General features: G+C 40.5%; 1 protein-coding gene across 3 annotated transcripts in view; it reads left to right on the plus strand.

Moving 5' to 3' along the window:
* The window catches only part of LOC133380946 (killer cell lectin-like receptor subfamily B member 1B allele C), a 52,354-nt gene extending 34,584 nt beyond the window's left edge, over positions 1–17,770 (plus strand). The window contains exons 4-8 of one of the 3 annotated variants that reach the window (XM_061619206.1): positions 2,304–2,402; positions 7,955–8,110; positions 11,465–11,619; positions 13,405–13,511; positions 15,777–17,770. In XM_061619206.1, coding sequence (XP_061475190.1) covers positions 2,304–2,402; positions 7,955–8,110; positions 11,465–11,619; positions 13,405–13,511; positions 15,777–15,897 — 638 coding nt within the window. In that variant the 3' untranslated portion in view covers positions 15,898–17,770. The remainder of the gene's footprint in view (positions 1–2,303; positions 2,403–7,954; positions 8,111–11,464; positions 11,620–13,404; positions 13,512–15,776) is intronic. The other 2 variants (XM_061619207.1, XM_061619208.1) reach the window with 2 other exon arrangements.
* The last annotated feature ends 380 nt before the right edge of the window (positions 17,771–18,150 follow it).

Here is an 18,150-nt window from a genome sequence, read left to right on the forward strand (position 1 = left end):
TTAAACCAAAGCTGTCCCTCGCCACATCCACACCAGGCCTTTATTTTACTTTACACAGTCATGGCTTCTCCCAAAGAATCCTGGGAATTAGTGTAGGGTGCTTCTCCCAAAGAATCCTGTAGTTAGTGTAGGGTGCTGAGAGTTGCTAGGAGATGCCCTGTTCCCCTCACAGAGCTTCAGTTAGAGCAGCTTACTGTTAAACCATTCTGGCCACTGGAACTCTGTCAGGTGAATAAGAGTCTCCATTTAGCACCCTTCACAAACTACATTTCCCAGGATTCTTTGGGGAAAGCCACGGCTGTCTATAGTGAAATAAAGGTCTGGTGTGGGTGTGGCCCCCTGATTAGGCAAGCCAAGCAGTTATGAGTCTGGCTTTTAGAACACTGACAGCTGGTTCTTACTGAGCATGCCTAACTTTATCATTGACTTCAATGCTAAAAAATTTAAATTAATTAAAAATCAGCCAGGCATTTTTTTTTAACTTTTAAACTGTAGAAGATGAAGGTCAGAGTATGGGGCAAGGTAAGTAATAGGATTACAGATACTCTGTGAACGTGGCTGATTTTTAATTAATTTCAACAAGTTATGAGAACTCTAACAGAAAAAAAGTCCAAAATGGGTCTGATTTTTGTCTCTCTTGTTACACTTTGAACTTTCAATTCTCTCCGATTGTTCTTTGTATCATCATGAAAATTTAGAGGGTTGTTAAACAAGCATTTCCGAGTTCAGGACTATAGATTTTGTAAGGTTTCATTTTGAAATGAGCTTATAGGAAGCATCAGAATGGCATGGGGGTATTTTCAATTTAACATTGCGGAATGCAAAAAATCCATGCTGACTATAGTGGCTGTGTAATTTACAAACATGCATTATATTAGGGAGACATGCTTGCAAAATGTTCACATCTGTGAAAACTGCTTACAAAAATGTGTTTATTAGGAGAAATTTGCATTAAGATGCTGATTAATGTTCCTAAGGGTTTTTCTTTAAATGAAAAGCAAAAACCTGCAGAAAAGTGGAGAACTTAATTTAAGATTGGCAAAATGAAAAATTAACAAAAACAAAATTGGCAGAGCCTTGTGTCCCGAGTCATAGGCAATCACTCTGTGCCATGGACAGAAACAGTCTGTGGCACCCCTAGGCAGAATGAGGAAACCCTGTGTTGCTATTGCTGGGTTTACAGTCAGGTCTGTACTCCTGCCTGCCTTTCCCATGCTTGTACATCTTACTGTTTTCTGGCTTAATAAATTAGAAGAAGAAGCACACGCATGCATGTACACACACATACACAGTGATAAGGACTGGATACATATAGATAGGTGCACCAGAATAACACTACCTTTTACTTTTGAGTTGGCTTGCAGCGAGATTGCCCAAAAAACTGTCCACCACTGATCTGAGAAATTTAGTGGCTGTTCCCTCATCACAGTCTAAGGGAGCAGAAGTCATGTTCCCAGCTGGATGAAGATTTAAAGTAGCCTGGGCAAGAGAGAGTACAGTACACTTCTGCATGTAGCAGAAGGGTTCAGAGAACAGTTGATGCACTGATAACTGGTGAAGGCTGGGCTAAATAGCCATTTGATCCTGTCCAAATCAACAAATTAACACACACACATCTGTTTCTCAGTGGTCTTTTTTTGTTCCAGTCCTGTCGGCACTTACCACCTGAGTTCACTATTAGAGGCAGTGATGCATGTAAAAAGCCCCAGGTTCATTCTCTGGCATCCAGGTATGACCTTTCTTGAGAGTCATTACTAGACAGTGCAGTCCAGGGGTTCCCGAAGTGTGATCTGTGGACTGCCAATGGTCCACAAGCTTCATTCAGGTGGTCCACAGAATGTATGCATTAAATGCTCATACGGATTTTTAATTTTATTTCTGGCTTTTATTTCTTATACTGTATTTTATGGTATTATAGTTTGAATTCTATGGAATACAAATTGTAACACAATAAAATACAATATAAGAAATAAAAGTAGCAATAAAAATACAATTAAAAATCATAGAGAACATTACAATTGCTACAATAGGAGAAAAATGATTAAGTGGTCCACCACAACCAACAACAATTTCCAAGTTGTCTGTCGGGGGGGGGGAGAGAGTTTGGAAACCCCTGGTGTAGACAGTACTAAACTAAATGGACCAATAGTCTGACTTGGTATAAGACTCATTTTAATGTTCCTGTTTTATAGCAGAACATACTCTGGTCAGGGCCCTACAATACAGAGTACAACATGTCATAAAGCTTGATCCAAGCATGCCTTGAAGCAGTGTCCCCAATCTTTTCATCTGCATTTTTGCAGAACACCGACTATGCCCACGTTGGCATGGAATTGTGCTGCAGGTTGGATGGGCTGGAAACATAATCTTGGTGATGGCAGTGATAGTGTTGGGAGTCTTGGGTAAGTATGTTAACTTGCATGAGATTTCATTATTAAGTTGGGCATTTTGTCTAGCAGAGGAAAGAGGGAGCATCAAACAATAAAAGGCACATTCTCCCATACTAACTTGGCTGGGCTTTAAGATTAGGAACCCCTGTTCTCTGTCCCATTATTCACAAAATTGAACAGCTAGGTACAAGATGCAGAGTCTTCTCAGGGGTGAAAATTCATAGGCCAAATGCAGGAATCAGCGGTGCTCTGGGTGTTTGAAATGGCTACGGCTAACCATCTGGAAATGAGCGCAGCAAGGACTGCTGAAAGCAGGATTAGCACCAGAAATCGTATCAACAATGCTGACCTCAAGAAAATTGTCCACAATACACATTTACCAGTACTAGGGTTGCCAGGTCCATGGCCTGAGACTGATCCTGTATCTTTAGGAGAAGAGAAAGTCAGCCAAGTGCAGCTGTTCTTGCATCTCTGTAATGGGAAAAACCACAAGATGGAATTCTCCCTCCCCCCTGCACAACTTTTAAAGATACAGAAGACCTCTTGGAGGCCAGCAACCAAGTCTCAGGCCATGAACCTGGCAACCCTAACCAGTACACATGGGGGGGGGGAATAGTCTCATAGTGTAAGAAGAAAAGAAACAAGCCACAAAAGTGGGCCTTCCAGAGGAGTTGGCCTTCTTACAAGATGGCCCCAAAATGCAGCTGACACCAAACATACTGAGATGGCAGGCATCAGCACCAACAGCGGTACTATTGGCATCAGTGTTGAAGCTTATGCATTCACATCCTTATCTGAAGCAATTTCTGAGAGGAGCAGCACTCTCCAGTCCAGCACAGATTCCCAATGTGGAATCTGCACACAGTACTAACAGCGTTCCAGAGGCCTTCCTTCAAGCCTTTTTCCCAATCTTAAGTTAAGTTCTTCAATTTCCACATCAGTTAGAGTGGGCAGGGCAGCAACTCGGCCTAATCCATGTTCCTTCATAAGACAATACAAAATAGATGTACGTGCCTCAGCATCTGCCTGTGGGAGATGGCTAGGGCTGCCATATTGCCCGGTTAGCCGGGTTTTACCCGGATTCTTTGCATGCCAACCGGCACCCAGCTAGCCCCTTAGGTGGCCCGGATTCTCACCTTTAATTTAAAAAAAAATTAAGTTTCCAGGTGGTCTGGTTCTTGAGATATAGATAAAAACATCAGCCGCCCCCTCGACTGTTAAATCTTTCTTTATGCAGTAGTACTATAGCACTTCGTAGCTTTAACCCTGCCCGTTCAGGATTGCAGCCAATCAGAGAAGCCAGGATTGTGTTTCAGTTTCATTGACCTGAGGCAGTGTCTAGAAAACAAAATTGTGGTGTCCCCCCCCCCCCGTTTATCTGAAATCTCATAAATTGGGTAAGTATATACATTTCAGTTTCTTTTCCTCTTGTGTGCAGGAGTCAGATCTTGGGCAGTGTGTTAAAAACCTTCCCAATACTTGCTTTTTGTAAAAGCAATGCTAATCCCATATGTTGTTTATCACTTGAGGTTGCATGTCTGTCCCTGTTTGAGTAAGCCCCACTGAATATACTGGGACTTGCTTCTGAATAAATAAACCCAGGATTGCACTATAAATATCTTTACAGTTTGTGTAAATAATACATATATTTGATAGTCATGCTTATATAAATATTTCTTCATTTATCGTATTTTTGGTTAGGAATCCTGACTGGTTGTGAGATGCTTAGTTTTCTGCCTTACTCATAGGAATCTTGTTGTGGTTGGTATGGTGTTGCATTTAAGAAATCATGGTACGAATTGGCCTGAATCAGTATAAGGCAGATTCCTTGGTTCCTAAAAGTGGGAAGAGAGTCAAGGGCCACAGTGACTACAACATTTATTTATTTTTATTTACAACATTTATATATCGCTTTATTGTAAAAAATGTCAATTTGGTTTACAGAAAGAATTAAAACAATAAAATTATTGGCAAAAGCGTTAAGGACAAATACTTAAAAACATTCAAAATAATAAAATGAACAATGAGTTAAAAACAGATTTAAAAACACAATAGCTTCCACATGCCTGGAGAGGCTTGCCTCAAGAAAACTGATTTTAGCAGGTGCTGAAAAGAGGCGTCTGCCTAATGTCAATAGGCAAGGAGTTCCAAAGTGTAGGTGCTGCCACTTAACAGGACTGATTTCTTACAAGAGCAGAACAAGTACTATGTGGCACTCATAACATGGAAAGCACAGCTTGAACTTGGCCTGGTAGCAAATCAGCAACCAATGCAGATTTCAGAGCAGAGGTATTATGTGCTGATAGGATCTCACTCATGTCAGCAATTGTGCTGCAGCATTCTGCATTAACTGCAGTCCCCAGGTCAGGTTGTGCTGCATGGGGATTTCTGTGACCTTGGCTGACTGTCTGCTAGGATTTTTTTAGTTTGGGTTTTTGGTTATGAATCCTGACTGGTTGTGGGATGCTGAGTTTTCTGCCTTACTCATGGGAATCTTGTTGTGGTTGGTATGGTATTACATTTAGGAAAGTGATACTGCCTTTTGTGTTGTTTTTTTCCTGTTTGCATTTCACTTATCTTTAACCTCACTCCGTTACAGCCATAGAAGCAACAGCAGCATATGCAAGATAATTAACTCCCATTAGTGATAAGAGCAAGAATTTATAATTATTATTTCAATTAAAACAAGAGGCTTATCAATACTTTGAAGAGGACCAGATATTTATTTTCTTTCTGAGCCCAGGACTGGGTCTTTCATGATGCCCGGTGGGGGGGTGGGGGAGCAGGAGAGTAGTCAATAAGACAGACATCCTGGCATTTGTAATCCAATTAGCAAGGTATGTGTGGGGTTGTTGCACACTTCCAGGCCCAGTTTCATTTTGAGTATGGAGGTGGAACCTGTGTAGATGTGGTTGATCAAAGGGATAAGAAAATTTGAGTTAAGCAAAGCTCTGCTTTTATAAAACCTAAGAAACATACAGATACTTTGAATGTCTGAGTGCCTGCACCAGTGGAATACTGGAGGAACTTGTAAAACTTGCTGCAACAGTATTTAGAACTGAGCATGTGGTGTGAAAGACTCCTTTTCCTAACATTTTGGCTTCTTGTTTTTCTCCACCCACCACATCTTTGAAATATATCGTATATGGTTGACTGTACTGCTGCCCTGACTTACTTTATGTTTGTTGCTATTTTGTGTTTTTATTATGTTTTTATATTGATTGTGTATTTTTATTGTTTTTATTATATTTGTAAGCTGTGCTGAGCTCTGTTTTTAACAGCAGAAGGGCAGGATATAAATCCTCTTAATCAATCAATAAATACTCCATAGTGTTGGAAACTAGAGTCTAGGCATTTAAGGCTGAAAATGTTGCTTTAAAAAAAAAGATTTCTCACATCTTTCCCCAGTTTTTGGTGGTAATTCCTAGGCACAAAAACAAAACAACTGGACAATCCAAATATTAATATGCAAATAATATGCATAATGTGCAAATAATATGCAAATAATATGCATAACATGCAAATAATTTGCATAATATGCAGATTAGCCTGCCCGGATTTGTGGGACTGGAATATGGCAACCCTAGAGATGGCTCCTCCAACACATTCTTCCTGAGAGATAATCAGCCAGCCCCACCCAGGACATGAAGCGTTGGCTTTAGAATATCTCACTTGGTGGTGTCCTAGTGCTACTTGAGAAGGTATCTTTGGTACTCACCTGAAATATGTTTCTGAGGGGCACTCAGAACTTTCAAAGGAAGTTCAAAATGTGGAGAGTCATGTGCTGTAACTATAAATGTATACTAACATGTATACTAATTCTGTCAGAAGGTGAACTGAGGCTTCAAGGAGAGGAGCTCTCACTTTTTTCCTGCCTGTTCAAGCTATTGGTAGATAATAACATCAGCATTGTGTAGTGCGATTTTCTCCTAATGTACACATTTTTGTATGCAGCTTTGCTCTATATAAACATTTTTGCAAACCATTTTTTCCCAATATATTAAAAGAAATTTAAGTCCAGAGTTATCTCCACTTATGGGTATTTGCTATAACCAAGAATTAGAATTTCAACCTCATTAGGCGATGTACCATTGTAGACAAACTCTGGTTTAACTGAATGAAATAATTTACTGAATTTAGTATTTTTTAGTCTTGTGAAGAAAAAAATAATGAAATGGGGCAATAGCACCAGATAGGCGACTTAGAAATAAATTTTTTTATTATTATTATTAATATTTTCAAGTTAGGCATATTGATCACTGCTTGTTAAGGAAATAAGGCCCTTTAAGAGATATAACTCAATACCTTAACCACACTCTCAGGTTCAGACAACATGCTAAGCCCAACTTGCCATGCCATGCTGACCTACAAAGCCCAGGGAAGAGCAAAACAGCTGCTGTCTCCTCCTTTGGAGCCAGCACATTCATGTATTCACAGCATACTAAGCCATATTTTGGCTTTGTGTTACAAGCAAACGCAGCAACTTACTTCTTCAATATCTCCTTACTGATGATGGAAAAGACCTATTCGACAGTATGGAAGCTTATTAAGGCCTACTGCAGCAGTAGATGGCCAAGTGTCCTCTTTTCCAACTGACAGTCCAGTATTTGAAGTGCTGAGTGGGATGGTATCTGGTTTCTCTGTACGTCTGATAAAATTATATTATGTGAAATTGTGAATATTTCACGGCATCCAATTTTACTGGACATACAGACAAGGGGCTGCTTACTATTAACACAGGATGACTGTGTGGCCTTCTTTATCTTGCTTTACTTTGCTTTGTTTTACTTAACCTCAACAGCCAAGCTGCCTCATGCCTACACAGTGCAGCCTCAAATCTCCCTAGAAATGATCCTACCGTAGTTCCTGGGAACAATTCTCCCTGATGAGAGTTGTGCTTGAAAATATATTTGGTTGAATCAAACTTCCACTCATGCAACAGAACTTCCTCTGTCTCTTATTTATTTATTTATTTATCTCCCACCCTCCCTCCCAGCAGGAGCCCAGGCCAGCTCTTCCTCCTCTGCCCCCAATACTATCAAGAATGTTAATTAAACTTGCGACATGGTAAGGAACACCTCCAGTACCACCAATTAAGCCGCCTGACCAGATCAGCCACACAGGGCCTTCTGTCAGTACCACCAACAAAAACAGCTAGGTTGGTGGGAACTAGGGAGAGGGCATTCTCAGTGGCGGCCCCCACTCTCTGGAACTCCCTCCCGTTCGATCTTCGACATGCCCCTTCCCTGGATGCATTCCGCCGAGCATTAAAAACTTGGCTTTTTGAACAGGCCTTCGGGACCTCCAGGGTGGGCTAATCTTTATCAATATTACTGAATGCCCGTTGTTTATACACTGTTTTATGATGCTGTATTGTATTTGCTCTGTATTTTAAATTGTAATTTTACTGGAATTTAATTGTGTACGTCGCCTAGAGTGACTTCGGCCAGATAGGCGACACAAAAATTACATTATTATTATTATTATTATTATTATTATTATTATTATTATTATTATTATTCTGACTGATTCATGTATGGATCTGGGCTCTTTTCCCTCCCCAGTTATGAATAAAAATCTACAGTATCCTGAAAAAGAGGCTGAAGCAGCCAAATTGTCCCCAAATGCATATCAGCACAGTCCTGCTGGTGTTGAAGGAAGCAAAATGCTGGAGGATTTCAGGTCTACCTTGAAACAAAAATTATGTGAGGCATCAACAGGTAAATACATATTATTTTTAACCACCAGGTCCCAAGTTATTGCTACATCCGTATGTCTCTTGTCTGGCTCTCCTGTGTTTTTCAAGTAAATTATTATTACCAAAAACTGCATCCTTAACCTATAGTGACAACTAGTGTTCATTTTCAGAATTTGCAGTCCTGAAAGCAATTTTCAATTGAACTGCAGCTGCCTGTCTCTATTACTTGTACTTCAACATTCAGTTAGCGGATACACACACATAGTGTAAGAGTGACACCTTTCTTGTTCAGGAGGCTCATATTTATGTTAGTCTGAGGAGGGGAATACTCTTGACATTTGTAATAAGTAAGAATACTTATTACTACATTCAGTGAACTTTCCATTTCTCTGCATTTATCAGAGTCACAAGCACCAAGCACCATGGGGACAATCTTTTAAAAAAAACCACCCCCATGCTGATGGCTGGGGTGTGTGCGTTCGTATAGTGCATAGGGCCTTTCTATCTGCCTCTGCTGGTTGAGATGAACATCACCAGGGTGTCCAAATTTCGTGCATGTTTTCAACAGCCTCTCCACTCTGTTGGAGGGGCTGTGGAAAGATCGGAACCTACTTTCATCTGTGGAGGGAATGAGGAAGAATACAGGACTTTTGGTCATTGATGCATGATGAAATGTTATTAATATCTAAGGAACACTTTGCATTTTCCCCAAAATTGTTATTATTAAACATTTTTGATGATATACATTCAAAACTGCTCTCTAAAGAACTCATGATCTACATCGCAATGGAAAACAGCAAATAGTCTTTCAATAGAACATTGGTATAATTCCTTCTGGAATATTGCCATATTGGAAAAGCTTACACATTAAGTGTAATTAAGGCACCAGACTCCTTCTATATAGCTTGGCATTCATTTATTGAATATACTTCTTAAGATACATTTGTACATTTGTACTGTATTGCCCCCAGCCGAGAAGCTTTTAGGTTTGAGAGATACCAAGGATCAATAAGTCAGATTTTAAGTTTTCTTACAAGGAGATTTATTGAGTAACTTTCAGCATACACGCGTACCCAATACGTGGAACAGACGGCAAGGCTCTGCACGAACGTTGACCCTCACTGAACGCCTCACTGGGCATCAAGAGTGACTTATATAGCAAAATAGTTTACAAGGCACAATGATGATATAAGTGATTAATTGCTATAAAGCATTAAAGCATTGCTTCTCAGCACAGTACATGATTAATTGTCCTATATCAAGCTAAGCATCAAAAGTGATTCTATGAATACTATCTTTAAAGCATCACAGCATTTGATCTTGAGGCATCATAGCACTTGATTGATTATCTTTTCGTACATTCAAAGTGATGAGACATTGCGCTAATTGGCACTACTAACAGGCAGATCATCTTGACCTCTTAGAGCTACTCTCCTGTCAGCGTTAGCTCACTAGCCCTCTTAGATAAGGCTTGGAGCTCCTTTTCTTGGCAGCACATCAGACAGTAGCCCCTCCGATGGACCAGGTGAGCTATGAGCTAAGCTAGCTGTACACATTGACCATACCTTGACCATCTACCAAGCTGCCAAGAGAGATGCTAAATCATTACAGATGCTGACAGATACTAAGGCTGAAAGGAGAGAGAAAATCACACACAAGTTTCCATGCCTAAAGCAGCTTTATATTTGCCCTTATAATAGCTATATATTTGCCCACCGGCCTATACAACATTGTCCATCTATGGAAGCCTGACAGATATGTAAAAATATATAGCCGTTGCAGTTGTCCTTCAGAAAGTTAATGTGAACTATTTTCCTATCGATTAGATTGTACACTGGTTTTGTTCTTGGTTAAGTTCCTTGAGAGATTTTGTTCCCTTCTTTCTTTGATTTTGTTAAATTTTGTTTGTATTTGATTGTATTGGTGTCTGATCAATGTGAATAAGAAGCTTTACGTCGTATGAGGAAAATATACCTGCAAAGAAAATAAATAAAAAGTTTATACAAAAAAAAAAATTGCTGGGGGAGGCTCTGCTGTGGTAGGCAGGGTGCTACCACCAGTGAATCTGCTGCCACTGGTAGCCAGTGGAAAGCCTTGAACTGGGGCTGATCATGCCCAGGGTGTTAGATTGCCTAAGGGGCTTTATCCTCAGGCTTTTCACCTGACCTGCCTGTAGGGAGCACAGCAAAAAAATGCATGCCCCTCCATCTTCCTCCCTGGCTGGTGCAAACAACAGGCTTTGGATGCAGTGGCAGATCTGCTGTTCAGCTACTCCCAACAGTCAGTGGCTTGGATTGCTCTATGTATACCTTTGGCCACATTCTGTGTTCTTCTGTGTCTTCGTTCTTTGAAACTGACAGAATACCATTAATATTTTTTCCTCTATTTCCAGAGTTCAGACATAAAGGTGTTGTTTATGTGTTTATGTTGGCAAAACAGAACCACACGCACCCAAGAGGCAGGTATCAGCAGGTTTGGGGGAACCCCAAGGTTTGCAGAAGTACAAACAAGGGGGAGGAAATCCTATAGGAAGACACCAGAAACAGCCCAATGAGGACTTAGCATGCTTGGTGACACCATAGAACATGGGGAGATGGAACCAGGGGAAGGGGAATGGAGTATCCCAGTGGTGGCTGGTACCCATTGCAACTGATGGGACAGAAGGTAGGAAGCCCAACAGTTATATGCCGAGGCAGAGCCAATGACAAGCAGTGCTAATTCATTCTAGTTTTCTCCACATCTTCCTCCCTGGAGTTCTACAAGGGCAACCCTGAGTCTCTGGAGGAAGAAGCTGACATGCAGCACTGCCCTTTGTGGACTGGTTGTAAGTAAGAAGGCAGGCAGTTGGGCTTGGAGGCATCAAGGCTGAGGTTGATGGGGGGCAGTGCCCCCATTTGCCCTGACAGATCAGCCTCCACTGGAGTATGAGCTGTCTGGTTGGATCACTGGGCCATTCATGCTGAAACATTTTTTATTTTTTATTTTGTTTTATTTTCCCATTCAGTTAACTCTCTTCACCATTTTAAATCAACTTCTTTCACTTGAGGGAAAGAGTTGGGTAGAGGAGAGTTTTGTGAGCTCCAGAGATATTCAATTTAATAGATTCATAGAATAGTAGAGTTGGAAGCGGCCTACAAGGCCATCAAGTCCAACCCCCTGCTCACTTTGCTGACTTTTTTTTTAAACTCCTTATACTATTGTGACTCTGTCTATTCTCCTGTCAATAATCAATAACATCCATATAACCCTATAAACTGCTTTGAGAGATCTGCTACAAGAGCAGTTTTGACACTGAATGAATAAATGCTGTCCTGAAAGGTGCAGATGGCCTGGGATATAAATCCATTTTTTTAAAAAAAAATGTTTTCCTTCTTAGAGGGTGGAAGATGCTACTTGTGCCCCATGACATGGCTTCTGCACAAGAATAAATGCTACTGGTTTTCTGAATCAATCCAGCCCTGGGGAAACAGCAAGGAAGACTGTTTAGCAAAGAAGTCTCAGCTACTAGTGATGGATGATCAGGAAGAGGAGGTAAAAAAAAATCACTTCAAACAAAGAATTTTTACTCTTTCATCCTTATTATTTATTTGTTTATTTAATTTGTATCCTGCCGTTCCTCCCAGCAGGAGCCCAGGGCGGCAAACAAAGCACTAAAACACTTTAAAACATCATAAAAACAGATCTTAAAATACATTAAAACAAAACAGCATTAAAAACATGTTAAAAAACTACCTTAAAAATGCTTTAAAAACATTATTAAAAAACATATTAAACAATTCTGACACAGATGCAGACTGGGTTAGGTCTCAACTTAAAAGGCTTATTGAAAGAGGAAAGTCTTCAAAAGGCACTGAAAAGATAGCAGAGATGGCGCTTGCCTAATATTCAAAGGGAGGGAATTCCACAGGGTAGTTGCCGCCACACTAAAGGTCCATTTCCTATACTGTGCAGAATGATGAACCTCCTGATAAGATGGTATCTGCAGGAGGCCCTCACCTGCAGAGTGCAGTGATCGACTGGGCATATAAGGGGTAAGACGGTCTTTCAGGTATCCTGGTCCCGAGCTGTCTAGGGCTTTGTACGCCAAAACTAGAACCTTGAACTTGGCCCGGTAGGAAATGGGCAGCCAGTTAGGCAATTCTTTCAGTAGCGGGGTGACATGTTGGCAATACCCTGCTCCAGTGTTAGTCCTTGAACTAGCAGGATCACTATAAAAGTGAGTTCACACATACCACACTGTAATTTTGAAGGGGCACTGAAGTACACTGATGGAAAACTCCATGCTGTGACATCCATTATGTTCATGTGACTTCCAAGTCATAAGAAAACAAGAAGAGCCCTTCTGGATCATGCCTGTGGCCATCTAGTCCAGCATTCCCACAGTGGCCAACTAGATGCTTAGATGAAGGTCACAAGCAGGACACGAGTGTGATAGCACTCTCCCTCTGCTGCTGCTGACCCACATCACAGGTGATTAGTGATTATGGGGCCAATAAGAAGTTGCTTTTGTGCAAATTCTAACAAAGGCAATGCACGCAGGGTTCATTGTGCCTGTAAAGTCTATAGTGTAGGCCAGCCTGGCAACCAAGAGGTCTTCTGTATCTTTAAAAGTTGTGCAGGGGGAAGAGAGAATTCCACCTTGTGGTTTTTCCCATTACAGTGTTGCAAGAACACCTGCACTTGGCTGACTTTCTCTTCTCCTAAAGATACAGGATCAGTCTCAGGCCCTGAACCTGGCAACCCTAGTTTTGACAGTAGACCATACAATAGCCCTGTGAGGCTGGTTTTCATCACTCATAGCATGCATTCATAGGCAAGGAGTCATCTCCTCATTTTTTGGTTGTTTAAAAAACTCCTCTTTTTTATATTTAGAAAACAAAAGGAATATAAAGTGCTGATGAACATGTGCAGAATGTATTTCGCTCATCATATTTTGGAGGGGAATGGAGTAGTGACTCCCCAAAAGGAGGGAACAGGTAGAGTAAGCACAAAGCCCTAGAGTAAAAAGAGATCCCAAAGAAAGTTGTGTCTCCTCTCCCTCCCCAATCAATCAAAATCTGGTGAGACTGAATGCCCCCAGCAGTGGACCCTTCTTACTACTTCAGCAGCCCATGTGATCTGAGAAGGGCCAGATGTAGAAAGACTAGATATGCTGCTCTAGGTGCAACAATCCAAACCCTGGTTATGTGGGAGTAAGCCTTTTCGTCGAGTAAATTAATTCAACACACAGAAGTGTAGGGCTTTCAGTAAGGTGTAATAAATGTTGGAAGGCTTAGACAGAGATCCTTGTTAATACAATTAAATTGCATTCTATAGGAATTCATCCAGAAAAGGAAACCAGTGCCAGTATGGATTGGACTTAGCTTCACATTGCCACATAAGAAATGGATCTGGGTGAATGGCTCTCTTTTAAATCAGACACTGTGAGTACGCAAACACCTCTGGGCACCTCCAGACTGGTGTTTTATTGCAAGCGTATTCTGCGACATGTTCTTGACACAATAATAGTGCATTAGTGGTGGTGGGTTTTCTGCTTTATCAGTTGTTCTATGATGCTTCCCCAATGCCACTACATTATAGCTGTCTGGAGGGGGCATAGCGCAACAAAACCAAACTAGAACATTTGTGGTATAAAAAGTTAATGGCATTTCAGCAGGAAGTTGGAGGATATGCACTGGCTTGAAATGAAGACTCGTGACTGGCCCAAAACCTTTGCAGATGCAAATGATATTATTTTATTAATTAATAAATTACATTTTTATCCCATATTTCCTCCCAGAAGAAGCCCAGGGTGGCAAACAAAAACACTAAAACCACTCTAAAACATCTTAAAAATAAAAGACTTCAAAACATATTAAAACAAAACATATTTTTGTTGTTATGTGCCTTCAAGTCAATTATGACTTATGGTGACCCTATGAATCAGCGACCTCCAAGAGCATCTGTTGTGAACCACCCTGTTCAGATCTTGTAAGTTCAGGTCTGTGGCTTCCTTTATGGAATCAATCCACGTCTTCTTTGGCCTTCCTCTTTTTCTACTCCTTTTTGTTTTATTGTCTTTTCTAGTGAATCATGTCTTCTCATGATGCGTCCAAAGTATGATAACCTCAGTTTTGTCATTGTAGCTTCTAGTGATAGTTCTGGTTTAATTTGTTCTAACACCCAATTATCCACTTTTTTCACTGTCCAACTTTCACATCCATACATAGAGATCGGGAATACCATGGTCTGAATTATCCTGACTTTAGTGTTCAGTAATACATCTTTGCATTTGAGGACCTTTTCTAGTTCTGTCATAGTTGCCCTCCCCAGTCCTAGCCTTCTTCTCATTTCTTGACTATTGTCTCCATTTTGGTTAATGATTGTGCCAAGGTATTGATAATCCTTGACAAGTTCAATGTCTTCATTGTCATCTTATTATTATCCCAGCCTTCCTCCCAGTTTTCATTCAAAGGAACTCTGCTTACCTTTCCTACTGGCCACTCTACATGGAACATACACCAAAGAGTCCTGTAGTGCCTTAAAAACTAAGATATTAATTTTGGCACAAGCTTTCATGGCTGAGTCTACTTCATCAGGGGAATGAAGTATTATCCATATAATCAAAATGCACATTATCTTAAGCATATGTATTAAAAAAGTGTGCTTAAGACTGGCTCCTTTATTTTATGTGTTTTTTTTTTACTATTTCCTCCCAATGATTCTCCTTTATTTGCACCTTCAGGAGCAAATAGTAATGGGGAAAGGTGCTTTCTGCTAGGAAAATGACTCAGAGAGGAAAAGTTTAATCTCTCCTCCTTGCAGGCCATGGATCTAGTTGGATCCAGAGAGAGGAGTCAGCAAACTGCAACAATTTCAGGAGGAGTAACCTTGTTAGTTTGTTGCAGGAAAAATAAGAAAAGAACCCTGTGACACTTTAAAGACATATTTATTGAGGCATATATTTACATGGGCCAGAGCTCATTTCACTAATGTAAGTAGTCATATAGGATAAGGCTATCAACAGCTACTGTACTGGTCATGAAGGCTGTTCTACCTGCATTGTCAAAGGTGGTGTGCCTCAGTAGACTAGATCCTGGGAATTACAATGAGGAGAATGTTGTGATATCCTGCTTGAGGGCTTCCCATGGGTATCTGGTTTGCCACAGTGAAAACAGAGTGCTGGGCTGATTCAGCAGGGCTCTTCTTATGTTCTTAAGTCTACAACTTATTTCGCCTATGTAGATGTACTTCATAGATCTGATTAAGATGGCTGGCTCAAATGTGCCATGCCAGATTTGCTAAGAAATGCAACATGTGTATATGTTGCTACGCTCTTGCTGTCTATAACACCCTGTCAGCAATGTGATCGTTATTATAACTGCTGCTGCTATATATATTACTGTGTGTGCTTCTGAATATTCTTTTGTCATGCTCAGGAAGATTAACAACACTCATGATACAGTATGATTGGTCACACTGTTGTGAAAACTCCCAGAATGCAGAATCCTCTGCTGAAAAATAGCTCATACTGACCTTGAGGGGAGAGTACGTGTGGTTTCCTGGTGGTCACCCATCCGAGCATTGACCAGACCCAGGCGTGCTTAACTTCAGCCAAGTGGTGGCCTGATATGCCCTCAGAGCATGCAGTAGGATTTTAATGTATACATGCACATACACTGATAGTGGTTTTATCCTTCTGTCCATAGGTTTCCAACAATACAACCTGAGGAAGACGGCTGTGGTGCCTTATCAGTGAATAAGATATTTCCTGAGCTGTGCACTACAGACCTTAACTGGATTTGTCAGAAAGAATCTGTACTCATTTGAGTTTCTTCATGTGAGTCCATAGAATACAAAATAACCCATGTATTAGAATCTGCAGCCCTCCAGATGTTGTTGGACTCCAGTTCCCATCAGCCTCGTCCAGAATGGCCAATGGTCAAGGATGATAAGAACATAAGAAGAGCCTGCTGGATCAGGCCAGTGGCCCATCTAGTCCAGCATCCTGTTCTCACAGTGGCCAACCAGGTGCCTGGGGGAAGCCCGCAACCAGGACCCGACTGCAAGAACACTCTCCCCTCCTGAGGCTTCCGGCAACTGGTTTTCAGAAGCATGCTGCCTCTGACTAGGGTGGCAGAGCACAGCCATCATGGCTAGTAGCCATTGATAGCCCTGTCCTCCATGAATTTGTCTAATCTTCTTTTAAAGCCATCCAAGCTGGTGGCCATTACTGCATCTTGTGGGAGCAAATTCCATAGTTTAACTATGCGCTGAGTAAAGAAGTACTTCCTTTCGTCTGTCCTGAATCTTCCAACATTCAGCTTCTTTGAATGTCCACGAGTTCTAGTATTATGTGGGAGGGAGAAGAACTTTTCTCTATCCACTTTCTCAATGCCATGCATAATTTTATACACTTCTATCATGTCTGCTCTGACCCGCCTTTTCTCTAAACTAAAAAGCCCCAAATGCTGCAACCTTTCCTCGTAAGGGAGTTGCTCCATCGCCTTGATCATTCTGGTTGCCCTCTTCTGAACCTTTTCCAATTCTATAATATCCTTTTTGAGATGAGGTGACCAGAACTGTACACAGTATTCCAAATGCGGCCACACCATAGATTTATACAACGGCATTATGATATCAGCTGTTTTATTTTCAATACCTTTCCTAATTATTGCTAGCATGGAATTTGCCTTTTTCACAGCTGATGCACACTGGGTAGACATTTTCATCGTGCTGTCCACTACAACCCCAAGGTCTCTCTCCTGGTCGGTCACCGCCAGTTCAGACCCCAATGATGGGAGTTGCAGTCCAGAAACATCTGGAGGGCTACAGGTTCCCCACTCCTCTTTTATATGATAATGACAGAGCAGCAACCATACAGATGTGAAGAAAAAATTGACTTGCTGGATGTTACATTCATTCAGAGGTCTTAGGTAGCTAACTGTGTCTTTTGAAATAGATTCAGCCACCTGTTACAGTGATGTTTTGCACATTAAGGAACAGGATAACCATCTTTCACAATGACACCTAGCCCGGTCTACACTGCCATGACATCCTGGTTGAAAAAAATTCCTCTCTTACAACTGAAGAACTGAGACGCTTTCTCGGGCTGCTTTTCAAATTCTCTTGCAAAATTCCTTTCTTTTTAGATGCATGAAACAACTAAGAGGGGTGACTTGTAAGTGAGGAAACAGACTGGCACATGAGCAAGCACATCATCAATATTTTTGCTACCCATATTTTTCTTTAAAAAAATTATTATACAGAAAAAACTGAAATGTTATCATTTTGCATTAAATATAACATACAAGATGACAAAGAATAAAAAGAAAGTAAAAATATACAAGTATTAAAAGATTGGGGGGTGAATTCCATATTTAAACATCAAGTAATATATATGATAATATATATGATTGTATAGTAGCTTGATATTTATTGTTCCAGAAATCAACAAAGACCATAATCTCTCTGTGTAGGATCTAGAATAACTTACTGTAAAATAGGTTAACATTACAGTCCTATGCATATCCATATCTACTCTGAAGTAAGCCCAATGAGTTGAATTGAATTTATTCCTGAACAAATATGTACAGAACTGCAACTTTACTTTGTTAAAAAGTAAAGACTTTTCTGAGCCAATCTGAAATGTGTAGCACATGTGTAAGTGATTATTTCCAGTATTTTGCTGTGCCTATTACTGTAGCTACCAATAAACAAATATTTAATTTTTTGTCTACTGGTTGTATTTCATCCTTTAAGGTTATGTAATGCCTTATTAAAGTTATCTAATGGTCTGATGTTAACAGATAAGTCATAATGTGAGATATTAAAAATAAGATTTCTTCCCAGAATTCCTTAATTTTGAGGCAGAGTTAAAAAAAATTGCAAAAAAGTCAGTGTAAAGAAGAGTGACGTTTCTTGTTTGCACTCTGCTAAACGTGGTCAGAAGCAGTTTTGCAAACAGCGATTGTGCTAGCTATGGTTACTGAAAGGGACTATCATTGTCTCCAAAGCTCAGGGCATTTTTTAAGGAATTGTTATTGTTTCACTGAATGACATAGGAAATGTAGCTTATGCTCT

This window comes from Rhineura floridana, chromosome 3 (assembly GCF_030035675.1).
Source record: "Rhineura floridana isolate rRhiFlo1 chromosome 3, rRhiFlo1.hap2, whole genome shotgun sequence".
In the NCBI taxonomy this organism is placed as follows: Eukaryota; Metazoa; Chordata; class Lepidosauria; order Squamata; family Rhineuridae; genus Rhineura; species Rhineura floridana.